General features: G+C 37.9%; 1 protein-coding gene across 7 annotated transcripts in view; it reads left to right on the plus strand.

Moving 5' to 3' along the window:
• Positions 1-26,404, plus strand: part of PIEZO2 (piezo type mechanosensitive ion channel component 2) — a 501,115-nt gene that overhangs the window by 442,203 nt on the left and 32,508 nt on the right. For 3 of the 7 annotated variants that reach the window (XM_073679027.1, XM_073679025.1, XM_073679029.1), the window contains 4 exons: positions 8,704-8,766; positions 13,879-14,045; positions 16,076-16,269; positions 23,135-23,302. In XM_073679027.1, the coding sequence (XP_073535128.1) occupies positions 8,704-8,766; positions 13,879-14,045; positions 16,076-16,269; positions 23,135-23,302 (592 nt within the window). The remainder of the gene's footprint in view (positions 1-8,703; positions 8,767-13,878; positions 14,046-16,075; positions 16,270-23,134; positions 23,303-26,404) is intronic. The other 4 variants (XM_073679028.1, XM_073679030.1, XM_073679031.1 and 1 more) reach the window with 2 other exon arrangements.

Consider the following 26,404-nt stretch of genomic DNA (forward strand, 5'->3'; position numbering starts at 1 on the left):
AGGGGGGAAACTTTTCCAGATGGGTGGTGACCATGGTGGCCATTTTGAAGTCGGCCATTTTGGTTGCATCCAACTTTTATTTTTTTTAATGGGAAGAGGGTCATGTGACACATCAGACTTATTTAGAATTTCATAAGAAAAGCAATGGTGTGCTTGATTTTAACGTAACTTTATTCTTTCATGAGTTTTTTTACAAGTTTATGACCACTTATAAAATGTGTTCAAAGTGCTGCCCATTGTGTTGGATTGTCAATGCCACCCTCTTCTCCCACTCTTGACACACTGATAGCAACACCGCAGAAGAAATGCTAGCACAGGCTTCCAGTATCCATTGTTTCAGATGCTGCACATCTCGTATCTTCACAGCATAGACAATTGCCTTCAGAAGACCCCAAATATAAAAGTCAGGTCAGATCGGGAGACCTTGGTGGCCATTCAACTGGCCCACGACGACCAATCCACTTTCCATGAAACTGTTCATGTAGGAATGCTCGGACTTGACACCCATAATGTGATGGTGCACCATCTTGTTGGAAAAACTCAGGGTACGTGCCATCTTCAGTGCATAAAGAGGGCAACACATCATCATGTAGCAATTTCCGATATCCAGTGGCATTGAGGTTTCCATTGATGAAGAATGGCCCCACTATCTTTGTACCCCATTTACCACACCATACCATCAAGATACGAGATGTGCAGCATCTGAAACAATGGATACTGGAAGCCTGTGCTAGCATTTCTTCTGTGGTGTTGCCATCAGTGTGTCAAGAGTGGGAGAAGAGGGTTTCATTGACAATCCAACACAATGGGCAGCACTTTGAACACATTTTATAAGTGGTCATAAACTTGTAAAAAACTCATGAAAGAATAAAGTTATATTAAAACCAAGCACACCATTGTTTTTCTTATGAAATTCTCAATAAGTTTGATGTGTCACATGACCCTCTTCCCATTGAAAAAAATAAAGTTGAATCCAAAATGGCTGACTTCAAAATGGCCACCATGGTCACCACCCATCTGGAAAAGTTTTTCCCCTCCCATATACTAATGTGCCACAAACAGGAAGTTGATATCACCAATCATTCCCATTTAATTTAGATGTATCCATATAAATGGCCCACCCTGTAGTATAAAACTATACTTATGTACTATAGTCAGTTTGTTTGGGTGACCTAAGAGTAACCTCGGTCTCAGGAGAAAGTCTAATTCTGAACACTCTTTATAGATTCAACAAGAAGTTGGTCAAGTACTATTTACCCTAAAAAGAAAAATCCTAAAATTTAAACTTGAAAAATGCCATATAAATTCTAGCTAAATGTAATCTGATTGGGATCTGGCTTATGGGATATCTGCTAGAAAAATTACCAGTTTTAACCCCTTCCTGACATATGATGTGCTGTTAGTTTATATGTTTGGCCTCCTATGATGGAAGCTGGGGAGCTGTGTTAAACAGCCAGCATTTGCTCTAACCACAGCCGGTGAAGCCTAGTTCCACCCACTGCTGTTAAACTCCTAAATGCTGCTATCAATCTCTCACAGTGGCATTTTAATGCTCACAAATCTGTGGAGGGGTGCGTCATTCCACATTCCCATCAGCCTGTGTTGTGATCGTTGGATATCAATTGGTTGCTAAGGTAGCCGAGGGTCTGCTGAAGACCCTCATTCCTGCCATTATAGTACTGGCATTCATAGGGGACTATGTTTTTTAATATATTGCAATACTATTGCCATACATAGTTAAATGATCGGACGATTGCAGGTTCAAGTCCCCAAATAGGACTAAAAATCAAATAAAAAAAAATGTTTTTAAAAAAATAAATAAAAAAATCTACATTTTTTTTTCACCCATTGAAAAAAATTGGAATGGCAGAATTTCAGCATTTTAGGCACTGCAACACCAAATATAAATGCAGCAAGAAGCAATCAAAATGTTGTATGTACTCCAAAATGGTATTAATGAAAATGTCAACTTGTCACACCGAAAACAAAGCTTCACACATCTTCATTGATGGAAAAATTATAAGGTCTTTAAAAATATTGCAATTTTTTATTGGCGAATTTTGAAAATGTATTTTTACCATTTAAACTTAAAAAAATATATACATATTTGGTATCGCCGTAATCACACTGAATTAGAGAATCATTACCGCACAATGAACGCCGTAAAATCAAAACCCCAAAAGCAGTTGTGTTTATGTCTTTTCACTCCATTGAGAATTGTTTAAATTTTCCACTACATTATATGGTAAAATAAATGGTTTCATTTCAAAGAACAATTCCTGCAAAAAACAAGCCCTCGTATGGGAATGTAGACAGAAAAATAAATAATGTATTTTGGAAGCAGGGGAATAATAAACGAAAGTACAGAAATTTAAAATTTGTTTGGCCGGGAAGGGGTTAAACTGAGATAGCCATGATAGAATATACCTAGAATATACATACAAAACTAAAATGCACCTCATTTTCATGGTTGGCAATATTAAGCCAATTTTTTATGCATATGGGCGTGAATGTTTTGATAATCTCTAAAACGTGTGCCACATTTATGTATGCTTTTTTCCAAATTTCTCTCTCTCATGCTAAAATACTAAGTCCTACGAAGGGAATCTAGTGGGAAAAACATGTTAGTAAAAAAAATCCGTAGATCTGAGCAATCATCCCTTTGGGAATTAAGATCCTTTAGTAATTTTTAACTGCTTCCCGACCGCCCACTGTACATAAACGTCGGAGCTGCCTGGGCTCTGTGCAGCGCCGACGTTTACGAACGGTCGGTGGTCCCGCAGCCCTCAGGACCCCCAGGGTCCTGCGAGCGCTGCGGGTGCGGTGCAGAGCGATAGCTCTGACACGGGACATCATCGGGACCTGATTGGATCAGGTCCCAATGATGTTAACCCTTTGCTATCTTCTATATGCCGCGATCTATAGTGATCGCGGCATTTAGAAGATAGTGAGAGGAGAGGGGGTTGTCCACTTACCTCTCCGACGGCCCCCTGATGTCTTACAGGACCTGCCGTTGTCATGGCAGCCGGAGGTAACATGACCGCCTCTGGGTCTGCCATGTATGGTGTCCTGCTAGACTCAGCCTGCAGCTGAAGTCTAGCAGGAGACACTGACTGTGAAACTGTCAGCAAAGTTCTCATGCAATGCAATACATGTCTATTGCATTGCATGAGAACAGTGATTAGAAAAATAAAAATTAATGTCCCATACAAGGACTAAGTAAAAATGTAAAAAAAAGTCTAAAAAATGTTTTCAAACTGTTTAAAAAAAATCTCAAAATAAATAAAAATAATCAATAAAATATTAAACCAATAAATATTAAACCAATAAATCCGTATATTTATGCAAAAACAAAAAAAGTACACATATTTGGTATCGCCGTGTCCGAAACAACCCGATCTATAAAACTCACACTAATTAACTCCTTCTTTGCACACTGTAATAAAATAAATAAAAAACAGAGCAAAAAACTATGCTTTTTCATCATATCGCCAAACAAAAAGTGGAAAAAAATGCGATCAAAAAGCAAAATGGAAATAAAAATGGTACCGCTGAAAACGTCATCTTGTTCCACAAAAAAAAAGCTGCTATACAGCTCCATCAGCCGAAAAATGCAAAAATTTATAGCTCTCAGAATAAAGCGATGCAAAAAAAAAATTTTTTCTATAAAATTGTTTTATTGTGTAAAAGCTCCAAAACATAAAAAAAAATACGGTAAGTGTAGTATCGCTGTAAACGTACTGACCCGAAGAATAATGCTGCCTTATCACTTTTACCACACGCAGAACGGCATAAAAAAAAACTCAAAAAACAATTCCTGAATTCTTGGTTTTTGTTCATTTTGCCTCTCAAGAAACGGAATAGAAAGCGATCAAAAAATGTCACGTACCCAAAAATGGTACCAATAAAAATGTCAACTCGTCCCGCAAAAAACAAGCCATCACATGACTCTGTCGGCCGAAATATGGAAAAATTATAGCTCTCAAAATATGGCGATGCAAAAACTAGATTTTGCAGAAAAAAGCGTATTTTAGTGTGTGACAGCTGTCAGTCATAAAAACCCGATATAAATCTGGTATCTCTATAATCGTACCGACCCGAAGAATAAAGTAATCTCATCACTTATACCGCACGAGGAACTGTGTAAAAAATAAATAAAACCTATTCTTCACCTGCTACTGATTTGTTTATTATGTCTCCCAAAGATTGCAGTAAGGCTCTGCTCACATTTATCCTGCGCTCTGCGCTTAGCACTTACACCAGACTTTCCGTGTAAATCTCTGAAATACGTGATTCCGACGGAACCCATGACAGAAGATTCCCTGTAATGAGGCAGATATAGGCCACTGTGGATGCCGTCTGGCCTGTGATCCCACGGTGTCAGTTTTTTTAGGCGTGCATAAAAGTGCGCTTGGCCACAGTTTTGTGCACTTCTGAAAAAAGGACACCACTAAACAGAGGCCAGACAGAGTCCAGAGTAACTCTGCTGCCTCATCACAGTGAATGGATCCCGCAGGGGTTTCATCTGAATTACATCACTTGGATATTTAGATGGAAACCCCGATGTAAGTGCTCAGCATAGAGCGCCGGATAAACAATATGTAAAATGTTCCCAATAAGAGCTTCAACTCAGTCCTCAAAAAAAGCTAGTCCCCACTCAGGTCCGTTATCTGTAAAAAATATAAGGGACTTCCAAGTTACTGGTAGCAGAAAGGCTCTGGAAAAGCGAAATGGCCCTTGCCCCCCAAAAGAAATTCAGAAAATGTTGTGCTCCCAAATCCAAATGCCTATTCTACAATAATTTGTTCTCCAATTGTCAAATAGCACTCTGTCCCTCCCAGATCTCGCCGTATGGCTAAGCGGTACGATACAGCCACATATGGGGTATTGCCACTTTTAGAAGAAATTGTGTGACTCATTTTGGCACCATTTTTACCCATTACCCTGTGTGAAAATGTAAAATCTGAGGGTAAAACGTTTTTTTGTGGTAAAAATATAATTCTGTTTTCTTCACTGCCCAATGGTATAAATTTAAAAATTGAAAAATACTCACTACTTCCCTAGATGAATTCCTTGAGAGGTGTAGTTTACAAAATGGGGTCACTTGTGGGGGTTTCTGCTATTTTGGCATGTCAGCGACTCTTCAAATGTGACATGGTGCCTGCAACCTATCCCAGCCAACATAGCGTTCCTTTCTCTTCCGAACCCTGCTGTACACCAAAGCAGTGTTTTTCCCCCACATATGGGGTATCGGCGTACTCAGGAGAAATTGCACAACAAATTTCATGGTGCAATTTCTCCTTTTATCCTTATGATAATGCAAAATTAGGGCTTGAAAAACATTTTTTTGTGGGAAAAATGTGAAAATTTTATTTTTACGGCTCAATATTATAAACTTCTGTGAAGCACCTGGGGGTGCAAGGTGCTCACCACACATCTAGATAAGTTCCCTAAGGGGTCTAGTTTCCAAAATGGTGTCACTTGTGGGGGGTTTCCACTGTTTAGGCACATCAGGGGCTCCCCAAATGCAACATAGGGTCCGCTAATTATTCAAGCAAATTTTACATTCAAAAAGTCAAATGGTTCTCCTTCCCTTCCAAACCCTGCCGTGCGCCCAAACAGTGGTTTTCCTCCACATATGGGGTATCAGCGTGTTCAGGAGAAATTGCACAACAAATTTCATGGTGCAATTTCTCCTACTACCCTTATGATAATGCAAAATTAAGGGATGAAAAACGTTTTTGTGGGAAAAGTGTGAAAATTTTATTTTTACAGCTCAATATTATAAACTTCTGTGAAGCACCTGGGGGTTTAAGGTGCTCGCCACACATCTAGATAAGTTCCCTAAGGGGTCTAGTTTCCAAAATGGTGTCACTTGTGGGGGGTTTCCACTGTTTAGGCACATCAGGAGCTCTCCAAATGCAACATGGCGTCCGCTAATTATTCAAACAAATTTTACATTCAAAAAGTCTAATGGCGCTCCTTCCCTTCCGAACCCTACAGTGCGCCCAAACAGTTCTTTTCCCTCACATATGGGGTATCAGCGCGCTAATGAGAAATTGCACTACAAATTGTGTAGTCCATTTTTTCCTGTTACCCTTGTGAAAATAAAAAAATTGGGTCTAAAGTAACATTTTTGTGAAAAAAAGTTAAATGTTCATTGTTTTCTTCCACATTCCAAAAATTCCAGTGAAACATCTGAAGGGTTAATAAACTTCTTGAATGTGGTTTTGAGCACCTTGAGGGGTGCAGTTTTTAGAATGGTGTCACTTTTGGGTATTTTCTGTCATAATGGCCCCTCAAAGTCACTTCAAATAAGATGTGGTCCCTAAAAAAATGTTTTTCTAAATTTTGTTGGAAAAATGAGAAATCGCTGGTCAACTTTTAACCCCTATAGCTTCCTAACAAAAAAAAATTTGGTTCCAAAATTGTGCTGATGTAAAGTAGACATGTGGGAAATGTTATTTATTAACTATTTTGTGTGACATATCTCTCTGATTTAAGGGCATGAAAATTCAAAGTTTGAAAATTGCAAAATTGTCAAAATTTTCACCAAATTTCCGATTTTTCACAAATAAACGCAAGTGATATCGAAGAAATTTTACCACTATCATGAAGGACAATATGTCCCGAAAAAAAAATTTCAGCATCAGGGGAATCAGTTAAAGCGTTCCAGAGTAATTACTTCATAAAGTGACAGTGGTCAGAATTGAAAAAATTGGCCTGGTCACGAAGGCAAAAACGGGCTCTGGCGCGAAGTGGTTAAAGGGAATCTGTCAAATGATTATTTAGTAAAACACTAATGGTATCTTGAAATAGGGCTTGGGCAACCCTTTCAGAATGCGTAACGTATACTGCTGTAGCTTCTCTGGTTGTCTTGTTGTAAGCACTGGAGAATTCACAGCCACAATTGCTAGTCAAGCGTATGTACAGTACAGACCAAAAGTTTGGACACACCTTCTCATTTAAAGATTTTTCTGTATTTTCATGACTATGAAAATTGTACATTCACACTGAAGGCATCAAAACTATGAATTAACACATGTGGAATTATATACTTAACAAAAAAGTGTGAAAAAACTGAAAATATGTCTTATATTATAGGTTCTTCAAAGTAGCCACCTTTTGCTGTGATGACTGCTTTGCTCACTCTTGGCATTCTCTTGATGAGCTTCAAGAGGTAGTCACCGGAAATGGTTTTCACTTCACAGGTGTGCCCTGTCAGGTTTAATAAGTCGGATTTCTGGCCTTATAAAAGGGGTTGGGACCATCAGTTGTGTTGTGCAGAAGTCTGGTGAATACACAGCTGATAGTCCTACTGAATAGACTGTTAGAATTTGTATTATGGCAAGAAAAAAGCAGCTAAGTAAAGAAACACGAGTGGCCATCATTACTTTAAGAAATGAAGGTCAGTCAGTGTAAAAAATTGGGAAAACTTTGAAAGTGTCCCCAAGTGCAGTTGCAAAAACCATCGAGCGCGACAAAGAAACTGGCTCACATGAGGACGGCCCCAGGAAAGGAAGACCAAGAGTCACCTCTGCTTCTGAGGATAAGTTTGTCCGAGTCACCAGCCTCAGAAATCGCAGGTTAACAGCAGCTCAGATTAGAGACCAGGTCAATGGCACACAGAGTTCTAGCAGCAGACACATCTCTTCAACAACTGTTAAGAGGAGACTTTGTGCAGCAGGTCTTCATGGTAAAATAGCTGCTAGGAAACTACTGCTAAGGACAGGCAACAAGCAGAAGAGACTTGTTTGGGATAAAGAACGCAAGGAATGGACATTAGACCAGTGGAAATCTGTGCTTTAGTCTGATGAGTCCAAATTTGAGATCTTTGGTTCCAATCACCGTGTCTTTGTGCGACGCAGAAAAGGTGAACGGATGGACTCTACATGCCTGGTTCCCACCGTGAAGCATGGAGGAGGAGGTGTGATGGTGTGGGGGTGTTTTTCTGGTGATACTGTTAGGGATTTATTCAAAATTTAAGGCATACTGAGCCGGCATGGCTACCACAGCATCTTACAGCGGTATTCTATTCCATCCGGTTTGCGTTTAGTTGGACCATCATTTATTTTTCAACAGGACAATGACCCCAAACACACCTCCAGGATGTGTAAGGGCTGTTTGACCAAGAAGGAGATTGATTCCTCAACAGTCACCAGACCTGAACCCAATCAAGATGGTTTGGGGTGAGCTGGACCGCAGAGTGAAGGCAAAAGGGCCAACAAGTGCTAAGCATCTCTGGGAACTCCTTCAAGATTGTTGGAAGACCATTTCCGGTGTCTACCTCTTGAAGCTCATCAAGAGAATGCCAAGTGTGTGCAAAGCAGTCATCAAAGCAAAAGGTGGCTACTTTGAAGAACCTAGAATATAAGACATATTTTCAGTTGTTTCACACTTTTTTGTTAAGTATATAATTCCACATGTGTTAATTCATAGTTTTGATGCCTTCAGTGTGAAAGTACAATTTTCATAGTCATGAAAATAAAGAAAAATCTTTAAATGAGAAGGTGTGTCCAAACTTTTGGTCTGTACTGTAAATCCAAACTGAATATGCCCTGCTCCCCACACCCCACTAGTCCAATAAGACTGTGTTACCTTATGCTGGTTTGCTCATAACATTCTGTTTATAGAATAGAATGTAAAGAAATGGAAATAAAAAACAATGTAAACTAATTTAGTTTAATTTGTCCTAACCTCCAGGTCATATTATTATAGATTGTGATGACAAAGAAGAAGAAGGAAAAAAGAAATCAGATGGACCAGGTATTTTATAACTTTTTGTTACTAAATAATAAATACATTTATTAAAATTAGTTTGGTGTGGGTAAGTGTTTCATGTCCCATACATATGCTTTATCCTGTAGATTTCCAAATAATTGTAAGGGAACAGAAAATTGTGAAAAAGTGAGGTTACTACTATATCTCTAGAAGTAAAGGTTGTTGCTTTATTTTTTGAGAGTAACAAAGTTGCTTAAATGGGTTATCTTACTCAGCAGTGCGCCCAGCACTAATCAACAAATAGTGAGCATAAGCTGGCCACACTGACCAACTGCATCATTCATATTTTGTTTGAATGTAAGAAATGGAAGAACAAGTCTGTGAGTTATAATTTTTTTACTTTTATTTTTACATCTGTTTGCGAACTTTAATAGTGGCTGGATTGTCTAGTAGTGGTCAACCCCTCTAAGAGGTCAGGTAGCTCTTGTTGTACATACCAGGCATATCCATAAATCTTCATTCACCTGATGGAAGCCAAAAGTACTAGGGCTGATATCCTGTATGTAGATATTCCTTTTTATTACCATATGAAATAATGTTGTAGAGCACACTATTCAACAGAAAAGCATTCAGTGAAAAAGCAAAAAAAAAAGATACCAAAACGCCATTCATTTTTCATGAATCACCAAAAATGTCTAACATTTTACACAAAACAGAAGATTGTATCAGCCGGAGAAGGCTCACGTGTCCTCAGGTGTAGTACTTCCCTATAGTGCCTTGCAGCTATCATATCACATGGTATAGCACTGCCAATCAGGACGGACTATCATGGCTTGTTTAAAAGCAGAGGCAGGGAATGCAGCAGCCATTTTGAGATGAATCTGGAGAGTGAGAGTGAGTGAGAGTCACTGCTCAGCTTTGAAATAGAGATGGGTAGAAAAATCCATAAAATAGTGGACAAATTCTACAAATAGTGCATGTTGTACAGCAGCAGTAGTGAAGAATATTAGTGTCGTCAATGAAGAAAAGAGAATAAAAAAGAGAGATTCAATTGATAGGGGGAAAGAAAGGTAGGGGAAAGAAAGGTGGGAAAGCTGGCAGCTGTGATTGATCACAAACATGATTATTTTAGTGTGTATGGCAGCTGCTACATTTCGATATCACTTTTTTTTTCATTCTTCATGCAAAAGCAAGCAAGCCAGTAATATTGCTAAAAGAAAAAAATTAATACAACTAAACTTGGCAGCAGCCAAAGTGTGTGTGTCGAAAACTAACTGTACTGAGTTTTTGAACAGCGAGTATACAAGTCTAATTTGATGTCAATACACAGCACACAAAATACTGCGGCCTGTAGCCGCTGCTGTTTTTTATTCATGTACCTAGTATTATTATTCATTCCTTTTTGGGAATGGGAAAATAATTGAGTTTAGACAATACAAAAGAGAATATAAACATTTTCAGACATTAAACTTTGATTGCCTACCTCACAAAGTGTGCATGTCACAAACTACAGGTTTTTCCATACCTGTTTTAGTATTGAAATCTGATATCCATATATGCCACACCAATACCGTGGGTGTTTTGGGCATTTCTTGTTCAGTCCTTTTTGGGAATGGGGGATAATTGTTTTTAAAAAATATAAATATAAAAGAGAATACAAAAATATACAAACATTTCACTTTGACTGTCTACTTCACAAAGTGTGCATGTCACAAACTAACGTTTTTCTTGCACACTTGTTCTAGTAGTCAAATTTGAAATCTGTACATGCTACATTAAAACACTTGCTGTGTTTTGGATATGTACCTAGCATTTCTTGTACATTCCTTTTTGGTAAGTTGGGAATTGTGGTTGAAAATAGCGTAAAAGTTAATTACAGTGTAGTAAAAAAAAAAAATTATGGTATCATCTCTGACCCCGGTGATGTCATTAATTACTGAGTTCAGTAGATTGTCTGGTTTGGTAATTAACTGGGAAATGTCGGTTCTGATGCCAATTGACCAGTCCCTTCGTCTCTTTTACTAAATCAAACTCAAATACAGGTAATGCAATAATTTAATATTTGTGAATTATAATTAGTGCCAGACCTCAAGACCATATAACACTAAACCTAGAACATTTAATTGGGAAATATAAAACAAAGCTAGATGCTCAGTGTCGCCTCCCAATAACAGTGGTTGGAAGGGGAAATCTAGTTAAAATGATCATCATGCCACAATTATTATATATATTGCACAATGCCGCCGTGTGGCTATCAGCATATATTTTCCAAAGGCTGCAGAGCTTATTTAGAGATTTGATCTGGTGTAAATGACAAGCCAGAATTAAATTGGAATTTTTACAAAGGGAATGTTCGTGGACTGGCGATTCCCAATCCATGGATATACCATAGTCATCCTCTGCCGCCGTAATAATAGTTAATATTTTACATTATGGACTTTCAATTCCTTCAATGACACTTCTATTTTTATTACCGCTTAATCCCCTCAGATGTGGTAGTCTGGTGGCTAAGGAAGATATTTCATAACAACGACTTCTTCCTATTGATTTATTGGATGAGATGAACAGTCAGCATGTACATGATTCAGGTGCTTACATTAATAGTCCCTAAGAAGCAAAGATGGTCAGAGGGTCATCAATCTGTTAACAACTGTATCTAACAATTGTGGAACAATTTCAGAAAAAGTTCTTCAACGTAAAATTGTAAAGACTTTGAATATCTCACCATCTACAAGACATAATATTATCAAAAGATTCCGAGATTCTGGAGTAAACCATGTGTACATGGTTCATGTTCATCTATGGGCCCTCAGGTGGCATTGCATTAAAAATAGGCATGATACAGGCGTGCACTGCATGAGCTCAGGAATACTTCATAGTTTCATAGTTTTAAGGTTGAAGGTAGGCTTAAGTCATTGAGTTCAACCTATAGCCTAACATGTTGATCCATATACATGTGGTATGGTTGCTACCACTACCGATAGACAGTCACACATCATTTGCCCTGACCATTCTGTTCTATAGCTATACTGTACTGCTACTGGGAACCCTAATCTGCAAGGGTAAATAATCATGAAACTGATCCCCCCTAAAAATGGATAATTTTTGGATGTTTTTTTAAGAAGCAATTGCATCTTCACTTTCCAAACAGCAGACCTGTTGCTGCTCCCAAAAATGGATAATTTTGGAAGGCTTGTTAAAAAGTATAGCTTCTTTATTTTCCATTTTCCAAACCAAAACCTGTTCCTTCTCTCCAAAAAGGATAATTTTTGGATACTGCTTGTCAAAAACCATGACCACCTCCAGTACAACACATCAACAGCACAGCAGGCATTTTCCCCCCAAAAGGGATAACTTTTGGACTACTTCTATATTTTAGAAAGTGTACATCTGCCAGTGCAATGTGCTGTTAAACAGGCTTTTGATTACAACCAGGTACCAACTGTTTTCAGAAAATATATTGTAAGCGATCCAGTTTCTGATCATCGTGCACTGTATTTTCGTGTTTTAATCATGTAATTAAACTATGGATTTTATCCACTGAAGTCTACACATCTGAAGCTGGATTTTTACAATATATTTTCTCTATTGTTTGTACACACGTGATGTGGTTGTGATTCCGTGCTTCATATTCATCCACACTGAGAACAGGTGAGCTGATGTTTCCATATTACCTACCAACTATTTAGCCATGTATGTTATGGTCACTTTCACATTACTAAGGCCGTATTTGTGTTAAACAGCTTGGAAAGGGTTGAATACAGGTCTAGGAAATCTCAAAGTGTCTTTTCAGGTTATTTGGAGGCTTTGCAGTACTTCAATTTTTTTTATAAATTCGGTGAAGCTGGACAATTTTAATTTCAGTAAGAGTCACTCATCTCTAATAATTGGCCTTTAACTGAGTTTCAATAGCTACAAGTGGCCGGTTACAATTTTTCTATTCTTGATTAAGCTCTATTCTTACAGAAGAACAAAAACCTGAGGCATACTTATAAATATTTCAATCTATAAAATGCCCAGTTTTGTTACTAACTTGAAACCCCTTTTTCCTTTTGCAGTTCGGTTTTTGCCATTGTCCTGCCAAAATCAGGACTGCAGCCATGTGCACCTGATGAACCTCTTATAAGTGAATGGGAACTCATGATGACAGAATGAACAGGGCATAAATGATGCAGAGTTTAGTTATAGTTATGAGTCTTTCAAATGAACGGTAAATTAGTTGGGTACAGGAAAACATGTGATCACAGATTGTTTCCAGAGTCACTATGAGTCTACGATATATACGGCTCTTGGGCTTAGTTCTTAAATCATAAAATGTGAGGATTTCTCTAATGCTTATTCATTAATCTTGTACAGTCCTTACACTGCACATCTATATATAGTTATGCTTAAGGGTCCATATATTTTACACATAGACATTTGTGCATCTTAATGTTAGAAACTTGGCAACTATCCTAGAAAAGAACCAAGAACTTTATCCTTGCCAAGACTTTGGTTAGTACAAAGGTCAATACCCTAAAACTTATAGGAAAAATACTTAAACTTAGTATATTTTGCAATACCTCAAAAGCCACATGCTACAAAGTAGCAGGGAGTGATTGGATAAACAAGCACACATGCAGACAGTTATAAGGATGACTGTTCACGGAGACAGCTGAGATCATTTTTGTTGAATGTGCTTTTTGGTTAGTTTCTTTAAGCCTTTCAATAATCTGTATTAATGCTCACATTTGTCAAGAGTTTGCTTCCAATAATAACTTTCACCAGTTTAGTTTCATTTATTAATATGGGTCCTTCCAATGTATATTCATACAAGTTGAAAAGTATAAGCAGTGTTCTTGTGTTGTATTATATATCATTTTAAATGTTACATTTTTTAGCTTCAGTTTATAGGGTATCTGTTTAGGAGCATTTCTTCCTGGAAACATGTCCCAAACCAGAGTGACACATTTTCCTTGAAAGCTATTTGACATTTGTAAAAAAAAACAAACCTCCATTACAATAACTGTATTTCCTTTTAAACCAGAAAGCCATAGTTTACACCTGTAAACATTTATATGGAGTTTGTGCCAGTGATGGAGCAACTAAAAATGGCATGTGGACTGATAATAGAAATCTGCCTCTTAAGAGATTTTCCTTTTTAATTATATTTTACAGATAATGTCATCAAAAGGATTTTTAACATTTTGAAGTTTACCTGGGTCCTTTTCCTGGCATCCCTTGATAGTTTTACTGCCTGGCTCAACTCAATTTGTCGAGAACACATTGATATCTCCACAGTGCTAAGAATAGAACGTTGTATGCTGACCAGAGAAATTAAAAAGGTAAACCGTGTAAATGTTGTGGAAGACCTGGGAATCTGTCACTAGGACATACTTCTGTAAATAAGAGCTTCTATTAGATTGTTACTGGAAGTAGGTCCGCAGGTGCAAGCAGTACCTTGTTCAAAGCATGCAAAAGTAGCCATTGATCTTTTCTTTAGCTAGGTGAAACAATGCTACAGAAAGGCTCAGAACAGAGATGTCAGGCACCATTGTTTTATAAAAGAGTCTTTTTTATAGCCTAAAGTTAAAATTCATAGTTGTTATGACCAAGGGCTCTCTGAGTATCAGAAACTTGAAAGCGTGCTTTCACAACCTGTTTTATGATCCTGTGTGGATTCTTTGTTTCATTGAAGGAAGCCTCTCAGCAAATGGTGACACCACTGCTAAAAATACAGATTTATACATTTCTATTTTGAGTTTTACAGCAGTTGCATAATTTAGAAAATTACTTTTTCCCTAATGTGGAGTTAATAACACCATACTTTTTTATCAAGTAATTCTAATTAAAGTTTTCAAAGAATACAGTCACATAACAAAAATATAAAAAAAAACACATCATAAAACTCTCCATTCCCATGTGTGAGGAATGTGTCATCCAAGATACAGAATATAAAATAATTTGTTAATAAAATGAACAAAAATATTAAGACAGAAATAGCTAAATATTGCCAGAACACTCTTACAAGAGGCATGTATATCAAATACCAGCAGTATCCTGCAAAAGTAGGACAACTACAATAAGAAAAATACCCAACAGCTCCATACTTCTGTACTGTGTAATATATCTTCAGTGCTTATTGAGCCTGCACACTCTGTCTGGCAGGACCTGTGGACTTTGGTCATGTGACCTTGATGTCATCATCACAGGTCCTTCTGCACTTCTATGTTGCTCACTGCTTATGATTGGTCAGCATCATAAAGGAGGCAGAAGTACACACCCCAGTAAAAACAATACTCACTTGGACTGAACTAAAGGTAACTTATGAGGTGCCAAAAATGTGATTGGTAATAATATCTCCACATCTGAAAGGCGTAATAAAAAAATGCTATTAATTTTCAAATATAAGTTTAGTCTGAAGTTAAATATTAGAATACTCTTAAATTAAAAAAACCAACAACTTTTGATTCCACTTTGCAGCCACCATTACATTGTGTATTTAGTTCAGCATAACATTTTTTGTGAAAGGTCCTCTTTACACAAAGTTAAATATGGTGGATGTTGAAGGTATCAAATCTAATCTAGGAAATTATACAGAAACATTTAAAGAAGTTGTCCAGTACTTTTTATTATTTCCCCAATGTATTCACCCTGTGCCCATAAGTGTTTTTGTAAATACCTTTGGTTGTCCTTCTTGCCTGTGAGCGGCGCTATAGCTGGCCGCTCACAGGGATAACGTGACCCCCGGCTGCAGCCGACTTTTTCTTCCGCTGATCTCAAGTCAAGTGAGGCGTGACATCAGTGCTGCGTTCCACGGTGGATGCTGGGCTGTGGGCGGGGTTACCCCCTCGTCACACCCAGCTTCCACCGTTCCCTACTCCCAATGAATGAGGAGAGGGAAAGCACGCGGTGGATGCCGGGTGTGCCGTTCGGGGTAACCCCGCCCACAACCAATCACTCACCGTGGAACACAGCACTGAGTCACGCCCGGTTGCAGCCAGAACTTGACGTGACATCAGTGGATGCCAGAGCCGGCTGCAGTCGGGGGTCACGTGATGCCTGTGAGCGGCCAGTGATAGCGCCGCTCACAGGCAAGAAGAACAACCGAAGGTATTTACAAAACACTTATGGGCACAGGGTGCACATTGGGGAAATAATAAAGTACAGGACAATTCCTTTAAGAATGTTTCTGGAAATTATTCTGGTAAATTTCATAATTGTGCAGTGTTATAATGTTTTATGATACTGTAAAATATTTTAGCACATTAATTTGATATAAATTTTGATGTATTTGAAATATTTCTTTAGCATGAATATGAGGTATGTTGAAAGATTTAAAAACTAAAATTCTTCTTACTTATGAATTCTTTAGGGTAATGTTCCCACACGGGAGAGCATTCACATGTATTACCAAAACCACATAATGATGACAATGTCTAGAGAGTCTGGACTAGATAGAATTGATGACCAGTCTGGTTCAGCTTCTGGTCATCACAGCCATGGAAAAATTGCAAGTAAAAGGATGGACAGTGCGGACTCTGCTGCTTCTCATGATAGCTTGTCCAGGTACAGTAACTAATCATAAAAATGATACTTAAAACAGAAATGTTTACAGACTATGAAAATAAACAATAAAAATACATTATCATGCTTGATACTGATGCATTGAGAGATTGTGAATCATAATCTTCTCGTACGCTGAAGCAACGCACAAAATTGCTGTGTCTGACTGCTTGGAAAGTAGGCTATCCGGGACAATAATGTAAATATATACATTTATATAGTTTGACTATATAATAAGGTTTTCAACCCTATATGGAGGAACTATTTGGCCACTTAATTTGAAAGGGAATATGTCTCTATTGTTTTGCTTCCCCTTTGGTGAGCAGCATAATGTAGATGCACAAAACCCTGATTCTAGCAATGTATCACTTACTGGGCTGCTTTCTGCAGTCTTTATAAAATCACTGTTTTCACTGCTGCAGATCTACCAGTTATCTGAATGCTAAACTCTGTTTAACCCTCCACCCACCACTGATTGACAGATTTTTGTGTTCGCTATGCATAGGCAGAAAGCTGCCAATAATTAGTGGTGGCAGGGTTATACAGAGCTCGTGAATATGGAAGCCTGCGTGGCAGCAATTATACTAGTTCTCTAGTGATAATCTTCTGGTGATAATATAGTGCTTTCATCAAAACTGCAGCAAGCAGCTCAGTAAGTAGAGGTTAGCAGATCAATATGCAGAAGACCGAGTTTAAGTCAAATTTCCTAAAATTCGCGATTCCATGTGAATTCAAACATTTTGAGATTCAAAACTTGCCTGGCACCAACTCCCACACTGCTGAAGCTTCAGAGAGTGAGCAAATGTCTTTTCGTGTGGCCACGCGGGCTTCACCATAATGCCCTGCTGCTATGACATCTAGCAGATTATCACACCTTGTATAGGGGTGGACAGTCCCTGGGCCATCACAGATCAGTGGTTCAAAGTGGAGCATACTTTGTACTGCAGAGTCCTTTTCCATCTCCAGTATCACTGGGTAAGTCTCTCTCTGCTCTCCCCTATTTTATGAATAATTACAAGCGTTTCAGTATCGAGAAGCGCAAATTTATTTGCGCAAATCAAATTGTTTGGAAAGGTCGGGAAAGTCAGCAACTTCGAATTTCTCTGTCTCTACATTACGCTACTCTCAGATTAAGTGGCAAAAAAACTGGTGACAAATTTCCTTTAAAGTTAGCTATGTATGTATAGATAATATATGTGGATATATAAAACACATATCCCTTAACAAGATTAAAATATTGGCCATACAATGCACCCATTGGCTCGAGGGCATTGTCACATAATAAATATTGGCAGTATATTGATTATACACGGCATCAGTGACTGGTCTGTAAAGTCCAACCTCTTGATCACCTACTGATGCGTAGAATGAAAGAGGCAGTATTACAATTACTGATCCATCGTACTGAAAGATACAGAAATGTTGTCTTTTATTTTAGGCAGTAGTGAGGATGCCATTGGTCGAATGACAGTAATAAACCTGGGAAAGGAGGCGAGCAGAGATGTTAGACATGGAAGTGAGAGTGTAAATGTTGTGTCTGTTAGTAAGGTGTGTGGTATTAGCAGTAGTAGTGATGTTTGGTTAGGAAGGAATTGGTCAGGGCTACTATATAGTGGCTTCAATTAATATATCTAGAGTCATTTAACAATTCACATACTGTTGAAAATCATTGAAATATCATCTAAACTTGAAACTTTTATGCAGTATACATTTTTCAATCTAAACTCTAGATGTAATTTAAAATAATTTTCATCCAAATGTTAAGCCTTAACGAATAAGTGTATTACCGAACCTGGTTACATGAGTCATGAAAGGAAATAAATGTTAAACATTGGCAAGATGTGCTCATTAAGAGTAACAAATAGAAGCTATCATATATTTGACTTGTTTAGTAATATTGAACTTTCATGTAAATCCAAAATATTCTGGTCTCAGACCAGAGTGAAACTAGAAGACATTTTATGTATAACTAATTTGAAATATTTTCCCCTATACATAAAGAAACCAAAATGATTTATACTCTTTAAGTCTTATAGTATATTAGTTGTGTTTAATATATTCCCTATGGACAATTATAGATAAGAGTTGATGATGCAGTACTTGAATTTTGTCTTTTGCGCGCAGAATTTACCTGATAATCTTATTCCATTTCATCATCACTTTAATAACTGTGCCTTAAAGGTGTATTGCAGTTGTAAACAATAACTTATCACTAATTATCAACTGTTTACTAAGTAGGTAATGACTGGTAGATTACTGTGGGTCACTGCTGGGACCCTTACAGATCACTAAAATGGGGGAAAGGATAGTGTATGAATGTATGAACGGAGTGGTGGTAGAACATGCACACTGCTCTTCCATTTAAAGTTAATGGGACTAAGAGGTACTGCAGCTGAGTATTGCACTGAACTATCTCTGTCAGTGCCATAGATTTTAAATAAAGTGACTGTGCGTGCTGGACCCCCACTGCATTACAACAGGAGACTTGGAACTCGTGTTCCTGTGATTGTTGGGCTTTCAGCAATGGAACCCAATTCATCAACAATCTAGGTACAACCCCTTTAAGGAGTCAACTTTGTTCTAGAAATTGAAATGATATGTTCATAATTTTTCTATTGTTTTATTGAGTCTGGAATAGAAAATGAAGAAACTGAAAATAAGTTTACTTAAAAATATCCAGTCATTTTGTATATACTCTATACCAGGGGTGGGAAATTAATTTTCTCAAGTGACCACATGAGAGACCGTGACTGTTGTGAAGGGCCAAATCAACAGGCCAAACTTAATTCTGCTCAATAGTATTATTATTATTAACTTGTATAACTTAATATTGAGTAGAATTAAGCATGTTAAGAAGCTGCTACTGCTAATGTATGTTACAACAGGGCGTTTTGTAACATTTATTCTTACCTGTAGCAGATAATCAAAACAATATAATTTATTGCTTTTTATAAAGTTTATAAAAATCAGTAAATCATACCGCTCCTGTTATTCAGCCTTAAGTATAAATAATAAGTATACAACCCCAATTCCAAAAAATGTTGGGATGCTGTATAAATGCAATGATTTGGAAATCTGTTAGTCATATTGTATTCACAACAAGACACATGTCAGAATTTGAATGTTAGACATTGTCCATTTTATTTGAAAAAAACTAAAATTAAGTTGTACTAATGAACAACGGAGGGTCAATTTTTAACTAAGTCACAAGACTGTGTATATGAAGAGCATGCTAGCAGAGTCCTTCAGAAGCAAAGATGGTCAGAGGTTCATCGATCTGTTAACAACTGCATCTAACAATTGTGGAACAGTTTCAGAAAAATGTTCTTCAACGTAAAATTGTAAAGACCTTCAATATCCCACAATCCACACTGTATAATATTTTCAAAAGATTCAGAGATTCTGGAGTAACCCACGCGCACAAGGCTGACAACGCATAAAAAATAGACAAGATGTAGTCATGCAAATCACTGCATAAGAGCAAGAATACTTCACAGTTTTAAGATTGAAGGTAGACTTACGTCCAACGAGTTCAACCTATTGTCTAACATGTTGATCCATAAGAAGACAAAAAAAAACATGGGGCAGACATTAATAGCTCCATATTGGGGGAAAAATATTTTCCCGACTCCTTACGGCAATCAGACTAGTTCCCTGGATCAACGTCCCATCACAGAATCTAGCGCCCATAACCTGCTCTTACAATAAAGAATCTGCAACTGTGATTATGATTAACACTTCTTTCCTCTAGGCATAGAGGATGCCCTCCTGTCCCTGCCGCAGGCCTAAGTCTAAAAAGATCATTAGAAAGCTCTCTATACTGTCCCTTCATATATTTGTACATTGTAATCAGATCGCCCCTAAGCCTTCATTTTTCCAAACTGAATAACCTCAAGTTTAATGACCTGTCTTGGCTTTTCAGTACACCCATTCCCTTAATAAACTTGGTTGCTTATCTCTGCACCCGATCTAGCTCAGCTATATCATTCTTTTACATTAGAGACCAAAATTGTACACAGTATTCTAGGTGTGGCCGCACTAGGACTTGTATAGAGGCAAAACTATGTTGTCATCATGAGCATCTAGGACTCTTTTAATGCATCCCATTATTTTATTAGCCTTGGCAGCAGCTGCCTGACACTGATCACTAATTTATTTATTTGCCGTCCACCCATACAGCTAAGTTTTTTTCAGTGACAATTTTACCCAGTGTTTTACAATTTAGTATATAATTATACATAATATAATTACATACATATAATTATACATAATTCCATAAATAACTGTCTGTGGATACAGTTCGCTGTGCAATCCACAAATGAAAGTTGAAGCTCAAGACAAGTTAAAAGACAAGTTAAAGTCAAGCAAAGAATAAATCAACACAATCAAAGCTCATTTAAAAAGGACTTAGGCAAAATGGAAAACTGCTCTGTTGAATCAAAATGTTAAATTCTTTATGGAAAACCAAGGACACTGTGTCCTGTGGACAGTAGGAGAGGGTCCATTCAACTTGTTATTAGTGCACAATTCAGAAGGCTGCATGACTGAAGTCATAGAGTTGCATTAGTGCCTACGGCACGGTTAGCTTTCACATCTTGAAAGGCACTATCAATCTCTCAATATAGATTTTGGAAAAACATATGCTCCCATCTAGACAACATCTATTTAACGGAAGACCTTAGATATTTCAGCAAGATAATGCTAAACCACGAACTACATCCATCACAATTATATGGCTTTTCACAAGAATAGTTCGGGTGATGAACTGACCACCTGCAGCTCCAACTTTTCACCAATAGAAAATATTTGGCGCATTATAAAATAAAAAATCCAGCAAAGAAGACCCAGGACTGTTGAGCAGTTAGAATTCTACATCAGATAAGAACGGGGCTACATTCTTCTCCCAAAACTCTAGCAATTATCTCCTCAATTCCCAGACATTAACAGACTGTTGTAAAAAGGAGAAGGGTTGCTACGCAATGGTAGACATGGCCTTGTCCCAACTTTTGAGATGTGTTGCTGTCATCAATTTCTAAATCAGTTATTTTTTTCATATGAAATGGAAAAATATCTAACTTTCAACTTCCAGTATGTGTTCTAAGTTCTATTGTGAATAAATATGGCTAAGGCATTTCCAAATCAATGAATTCTTGTTTTCTATACATTTTACACCATCATTTTGTGACTTGGAGTTGTAGATGTACCCTATTAACAGGCCCCCTCACACAGTATGATACCCCACAGATCCCTACACAGTATGATGCCCCAAACACAATATATCACTAGTCATCCACACACAGTGTGACGCCCCACCACAATTTGATGCCAACAGCAACAGCCACAGTGCTTGATGTGGCCTGTGGGCCACACTGCACACATTTGCCCTTATACAGACTTATGTGACTCCGTAGTTGCAGACATAAGCTAATTTTAATTAGTTTACTACTTAAAGGGTTTATGCCAAGTTTGGAAATCATCCCCATTGGACAGGGGAAAACTTTCAGATAACTGGGGTGCCAACTGCTGGAACCCACATTGATCCCAAGAATGGGGTTCTGCAGAGCCCCTTTTGAATGGAGTGGACGTCAAGTATGTGCACATCCACTCCAATCATCCTCTATGAAACTCCATCTCCTATACCGACCTACATGACTCCAAGGTTACAGATGACAACCTACTTTTCATCTGTTCCCTATTATGCTATCTTACTGAGCTATGATAACTCAATAAGATAGCAAGAAATATTGGACAGATTGAAGCAAGTAACATTTCACTGAAGGGAGAGGCTAAACACTATAGTTGTTAGTAATCTATAACAATGGATGCACATAGGTCTGCAAAAGAGCTGTAAATGAAAAAGAAGGTAAATTTTAATCTATTAAGAATATTCCTAAAGCTATCTCATTTTTTATTTTAGATGTATTCAAGCAATAAAACACTTGGCTGCTAAGGTAGACATACCCTTTAACACCTCAAACCTTTTTTAGGTTAATAAACAATTCAATGTATAGACTCATTTATAGGCCAAATGCTAATAGAATAATTGGTAAAGGTTCATATTATCATACCTTAATTTTCTATTTGACCAAGTGGGCTTAATTTATTATATTGTAAGTAGGACACATTTATTATAAAAACCTGTCACATAAAATGGCCTTGCTACCCGCATCAATCAATCAAGACTCAGCTTTCATTTGGCAACAAGGGAAGTCTTTCTATTAGACAGTTTTAATGAAGGATGGTCAAATATTTTGTGCAGATTAAAGGGAATCTGTTGCCAGGTTTTTGCTACCTCATCTGAGAGCAGCCTGATGTAGGCAAAGAGACCCGAATCCAATGATGTATCAATTAGTTGTGACACAATCAGAGCTCTTAGATGTAACATGAAGCAGAGTTGATTGAGAAACCTAACCCCTCCCACCAGGATCTCTATGTACATAGTTTATTGACAGTGTGCTGCTTATCACAGGAGTGGGCGTTGTCAGATAACTGCTTGCTTGCCAGCTAGTTACAACAATGATAATTTCCTGGTGATAAAACATTCACTGTAAGTAAATAACAGCACACAGTCTTAGTTGAAATCTGTGTTTTAACCCCTACCTCATGCTGTCCTCAGATTGCATAGCAAAAACCTGCTGACATATTTCCTTTAATATATTTAATGTATATATCATTAATTCATTCTTTCATTTATGATTACATGGCATTTTCAGTACTTTCAGATAATCCATGTGTAATTTATATGTGTTCATGAATGCTTTTTTGTGTTTGATGTTTAGTTGCGTAATATCACACTAGACTGTTTGTGTTAAACATTTTGCTTGCTTTTTTACTTATTAATTGTCTTTGTGACTGTTTGCGCCGCTAGCTGCAACACTGAAGCAACCATGCTGTTCTCAAGGCAGTCCACACTTGATGATTTAGATGGACCAGATGCTGTACCAAAAACAAGTGAGCGCGCCAGACCTAGGCTTCGTAAAATGTACAGCATGGACATGTCCTCTTCCTCTGCTGACAGTGGCAGTGTAGCATCAAGGTGCCTTATCCATGCATGCCTTATTCACTCATTCTTTGGTCTGTTGCCACATTGTTGCATCATTCTAGCATTTGTTTTAAAGGGAATGTGTTATCAGAAAATGACCTTTTGTTTAAATCAAGTTTTTATGTTAATTGTTTTTTTTCTTTTTAAATTGATGTTTTTTTCAGTTGTCAATATCAGAATCTATATAAAAAACAGAAATCCTGCAATTATAACACTGGCCATTAAGCTTAATACTAGATTATTTATCCTGTTTTGTACAGATTACTAGTCAGTTGTCTCATCTCATCACAAACAGGATTACAAAGAAAGGAACCACTTCTATACATGGAAAATGACACATACCTAATAGGTGATATCACAGCTTACCTCCTTCCCCTGCCTACAATGACCTTTGCCCACATCAGAGCATGCCCAGAAAGTGCTTGTATTCTAACCAATAGGGTCAGAATCAATCTGCAGCTTACAGTGGGTATGAAAAGTATTCAGACCCCTTTAAATTTTTCACTCTTTGTTTCATTGCAGCCATTTGGTAACTTCTAAAAAGTTATTTTTTTTCTCATTATAGTACACTCTGCACCCCATCTTGACTGAAAAAAACAGAAATGTAGAAATTTTTGCAAATTTATTAAAAAAGAAAAACTGAAATATCACATGGTCATAAGTATTCAGATCCATTGCTCAGACACTGATATTTAAGTCACATGCTGTCCATTTCCTTGTGATCCTCCTTGAGATGGTTCTACTCCTTCATTGGAGTCCAGCTGTGTTTAATTAAATTGATAAGACTTGATTTGGAAAGGCACACACCTGTCTATATAAGACCTCACAGCTCACAGTGCATGTCAGACCAAATGAGAATCATGAGCTCAAAGGAACGGCCCCAGAAGCTCAGAGACAGAATTGTGGCAAAGCACAGATCTGGCCAAGGTTACAAAAGAATTTCTGCATTACTCAAGGTTCCTAAGAGCACAGTGGCCTCCATAATCCTTAAATGGAAGAGGTTTGGGACCACCAGAAGTCTTCCTAGACTTGGCCGTCCAGCCAAACTGAGCAATCATGGGAAAAGAGCCTTGGTGAGAGAGGTAAAGAAGAACTCCAAGATCACTGTGGCTGAGCTCCAGAGATGCAGTAGGGAGATGGGAGAAAGTTCCACAAAGTCAACTATCACTGCAGCCCTCAACTAGTCGGGCCTTTACGTCAGAGTGGCCCAACGGAAGCCTCCCATCAGTGCAAGACATATGAAAGCCTGCATAGAGTTCGCTCAAAAACACATGAAGGACTCCCAGACTATGAGAAATAAGATTCTCTGGTCTGATGAGACGAAAATAGAACTTTTTGGTGATAATTCTAATCGGTGTGTGTGGAGAAAACCAGGCACTGCTCATCACCTGCCCAATACAATCCCAACAGTGAAACATGGTGGTTGCAGCATCGTGCTATGGGGGCGTTTTTCAGCTGTAGGGACAGGACGACTGGTTGTAATTGAAGGAAACATGAATGCGGCCAAGTACAGAGATATCCTGGATGAAAACCTGTTCCAGAGTGCTCTGGACCTCAGACTTGGCCGAAGGTTCACCTTCCAACAAGACAATGACCCTAAGCACACAGCTAAAATAACAAAGGAATGGCTTCAGAGCAACTCTGCGACCATTCTTGACTGGCTCAGCCTGAGCCCTGACCTAAACCCAATTGAGCATCTCTGGAGAGACCTGAAAATGGCTGTCCACCAACGTTCACCATCCATCCTGACGGAACTGGAGAGAATCTGCAAGGAAGAATGGCAGAGGATCCCCAAATCCAGGTGTGAAAAACTTGTTGCATAATTCCCAAGAAGACTCATGACTGTACTAGCGCAAAAGGGAGCTTCTACTCAATACTGAGCAAAGGCTCTGAATACTTATGACCATGTGATATTTCAGTTTTTCTTTTTTAATACATTTGCAAAAATTTCTACATTTCTGTTTTTTTCAGTCAAGATGGGGTGCAGAGTGTACTTTAATGAGAAAAAAAGAACTTTTTAGAATTTACCAAATGGCTGCAATGAAACAAAGAGTGAAAAATTTAAAGGGGTCTGAATACTTTCCGTACCCACTGTATGTCCATGTGGCTGCTTAAAATAATAGAAAGTCCAAAAAGAACACATCTAATATTAGGCCTAATGGTCAGTGTTGAAATTTCATAGTGATGTGCCCCTTTATCAGATATAAAAAAAATTTTCAATACAAATGTTTCACTCAAAAATATTTAAAGGGGTTGTCCGTTATAGAAAATTTTTTTTAAGGCATGGATACGCTTAAAATAAAAAACAGTAGCATACTCTACCACACTCACCTTCCAGCACCACTGGCGGATCCAATGTAGAGAAACATCCAATAACACGATTTTCTAGTCACCTTATCACTACAGCCAATTAAAGGCTTCAATAGTCCTCTGACTTCAGAATGGAGTAGGCATTGCTTTTGGAGTGGACAAAGACCTACGTACCGGCCTGCACTGGATTTGCAGGTGGTATTGGAAGGGCTATGCCTTAACATAACGTTTCTTTTTTCTGTTTCAGACAACCCCATTAATATAAAATCCTGATTTGAACAATAAGTATTTTTCTGATGGCACATTTCCTTTTACCTAGGTTGTATCTTCCATCATGTTGCATGTAGCCAAAGTATAATTGCAATAAAATATGCTGCATTAGCTTTGCATTTAGGTAGAAACCTTGTGTTAAAACTCGGCAACCAGCTTTATCCATCGTATTGGCAGTAGTAGTGCATTTCAAGCACGTGTTGCTGTGTTTTGGCCATTGTTACACCTTAGTGCATAGAATAATGTAGTTTAAGTGTATGAATATTTCTTTTTTTCTAGTTGTTGCTTGTGGGATCTGTACAAGGATTCTAATAGAAAATCTTTTGACATCTTTGATCTAATTTTAGAAAATTGCGTAGAGGAATTGTAAATGGCAGATGTGCTCACACTTCATTTGTGTGTAACACATTGATCACATAAGGCGACGTTCACACGTTCAGTATTTGGTCAGTATTTGTAAACCAGGAGTGGGTGATAAATACAGGAGTGGTGAGGTGTTTCTGTTATACTTTTCCT

Source organism: Phyllobates terribilis, unplaced genomic scaffold (assembly GCF_046119375.1).
Source record: "Phyllobates terribilis strain yellow unplaced genomic scaffold, ASM4611937v1 Scaffold_4__5_contigs__length_816908805, whole genome shotgun sequence".
Classification (NCBI taxonomy): domain Eukaryota; kingdom Metazoa; phylum Chordata; class Amphibia; order Anura; family Dendrobatidae; genus Phyllobates; species Phyllobates terribilis.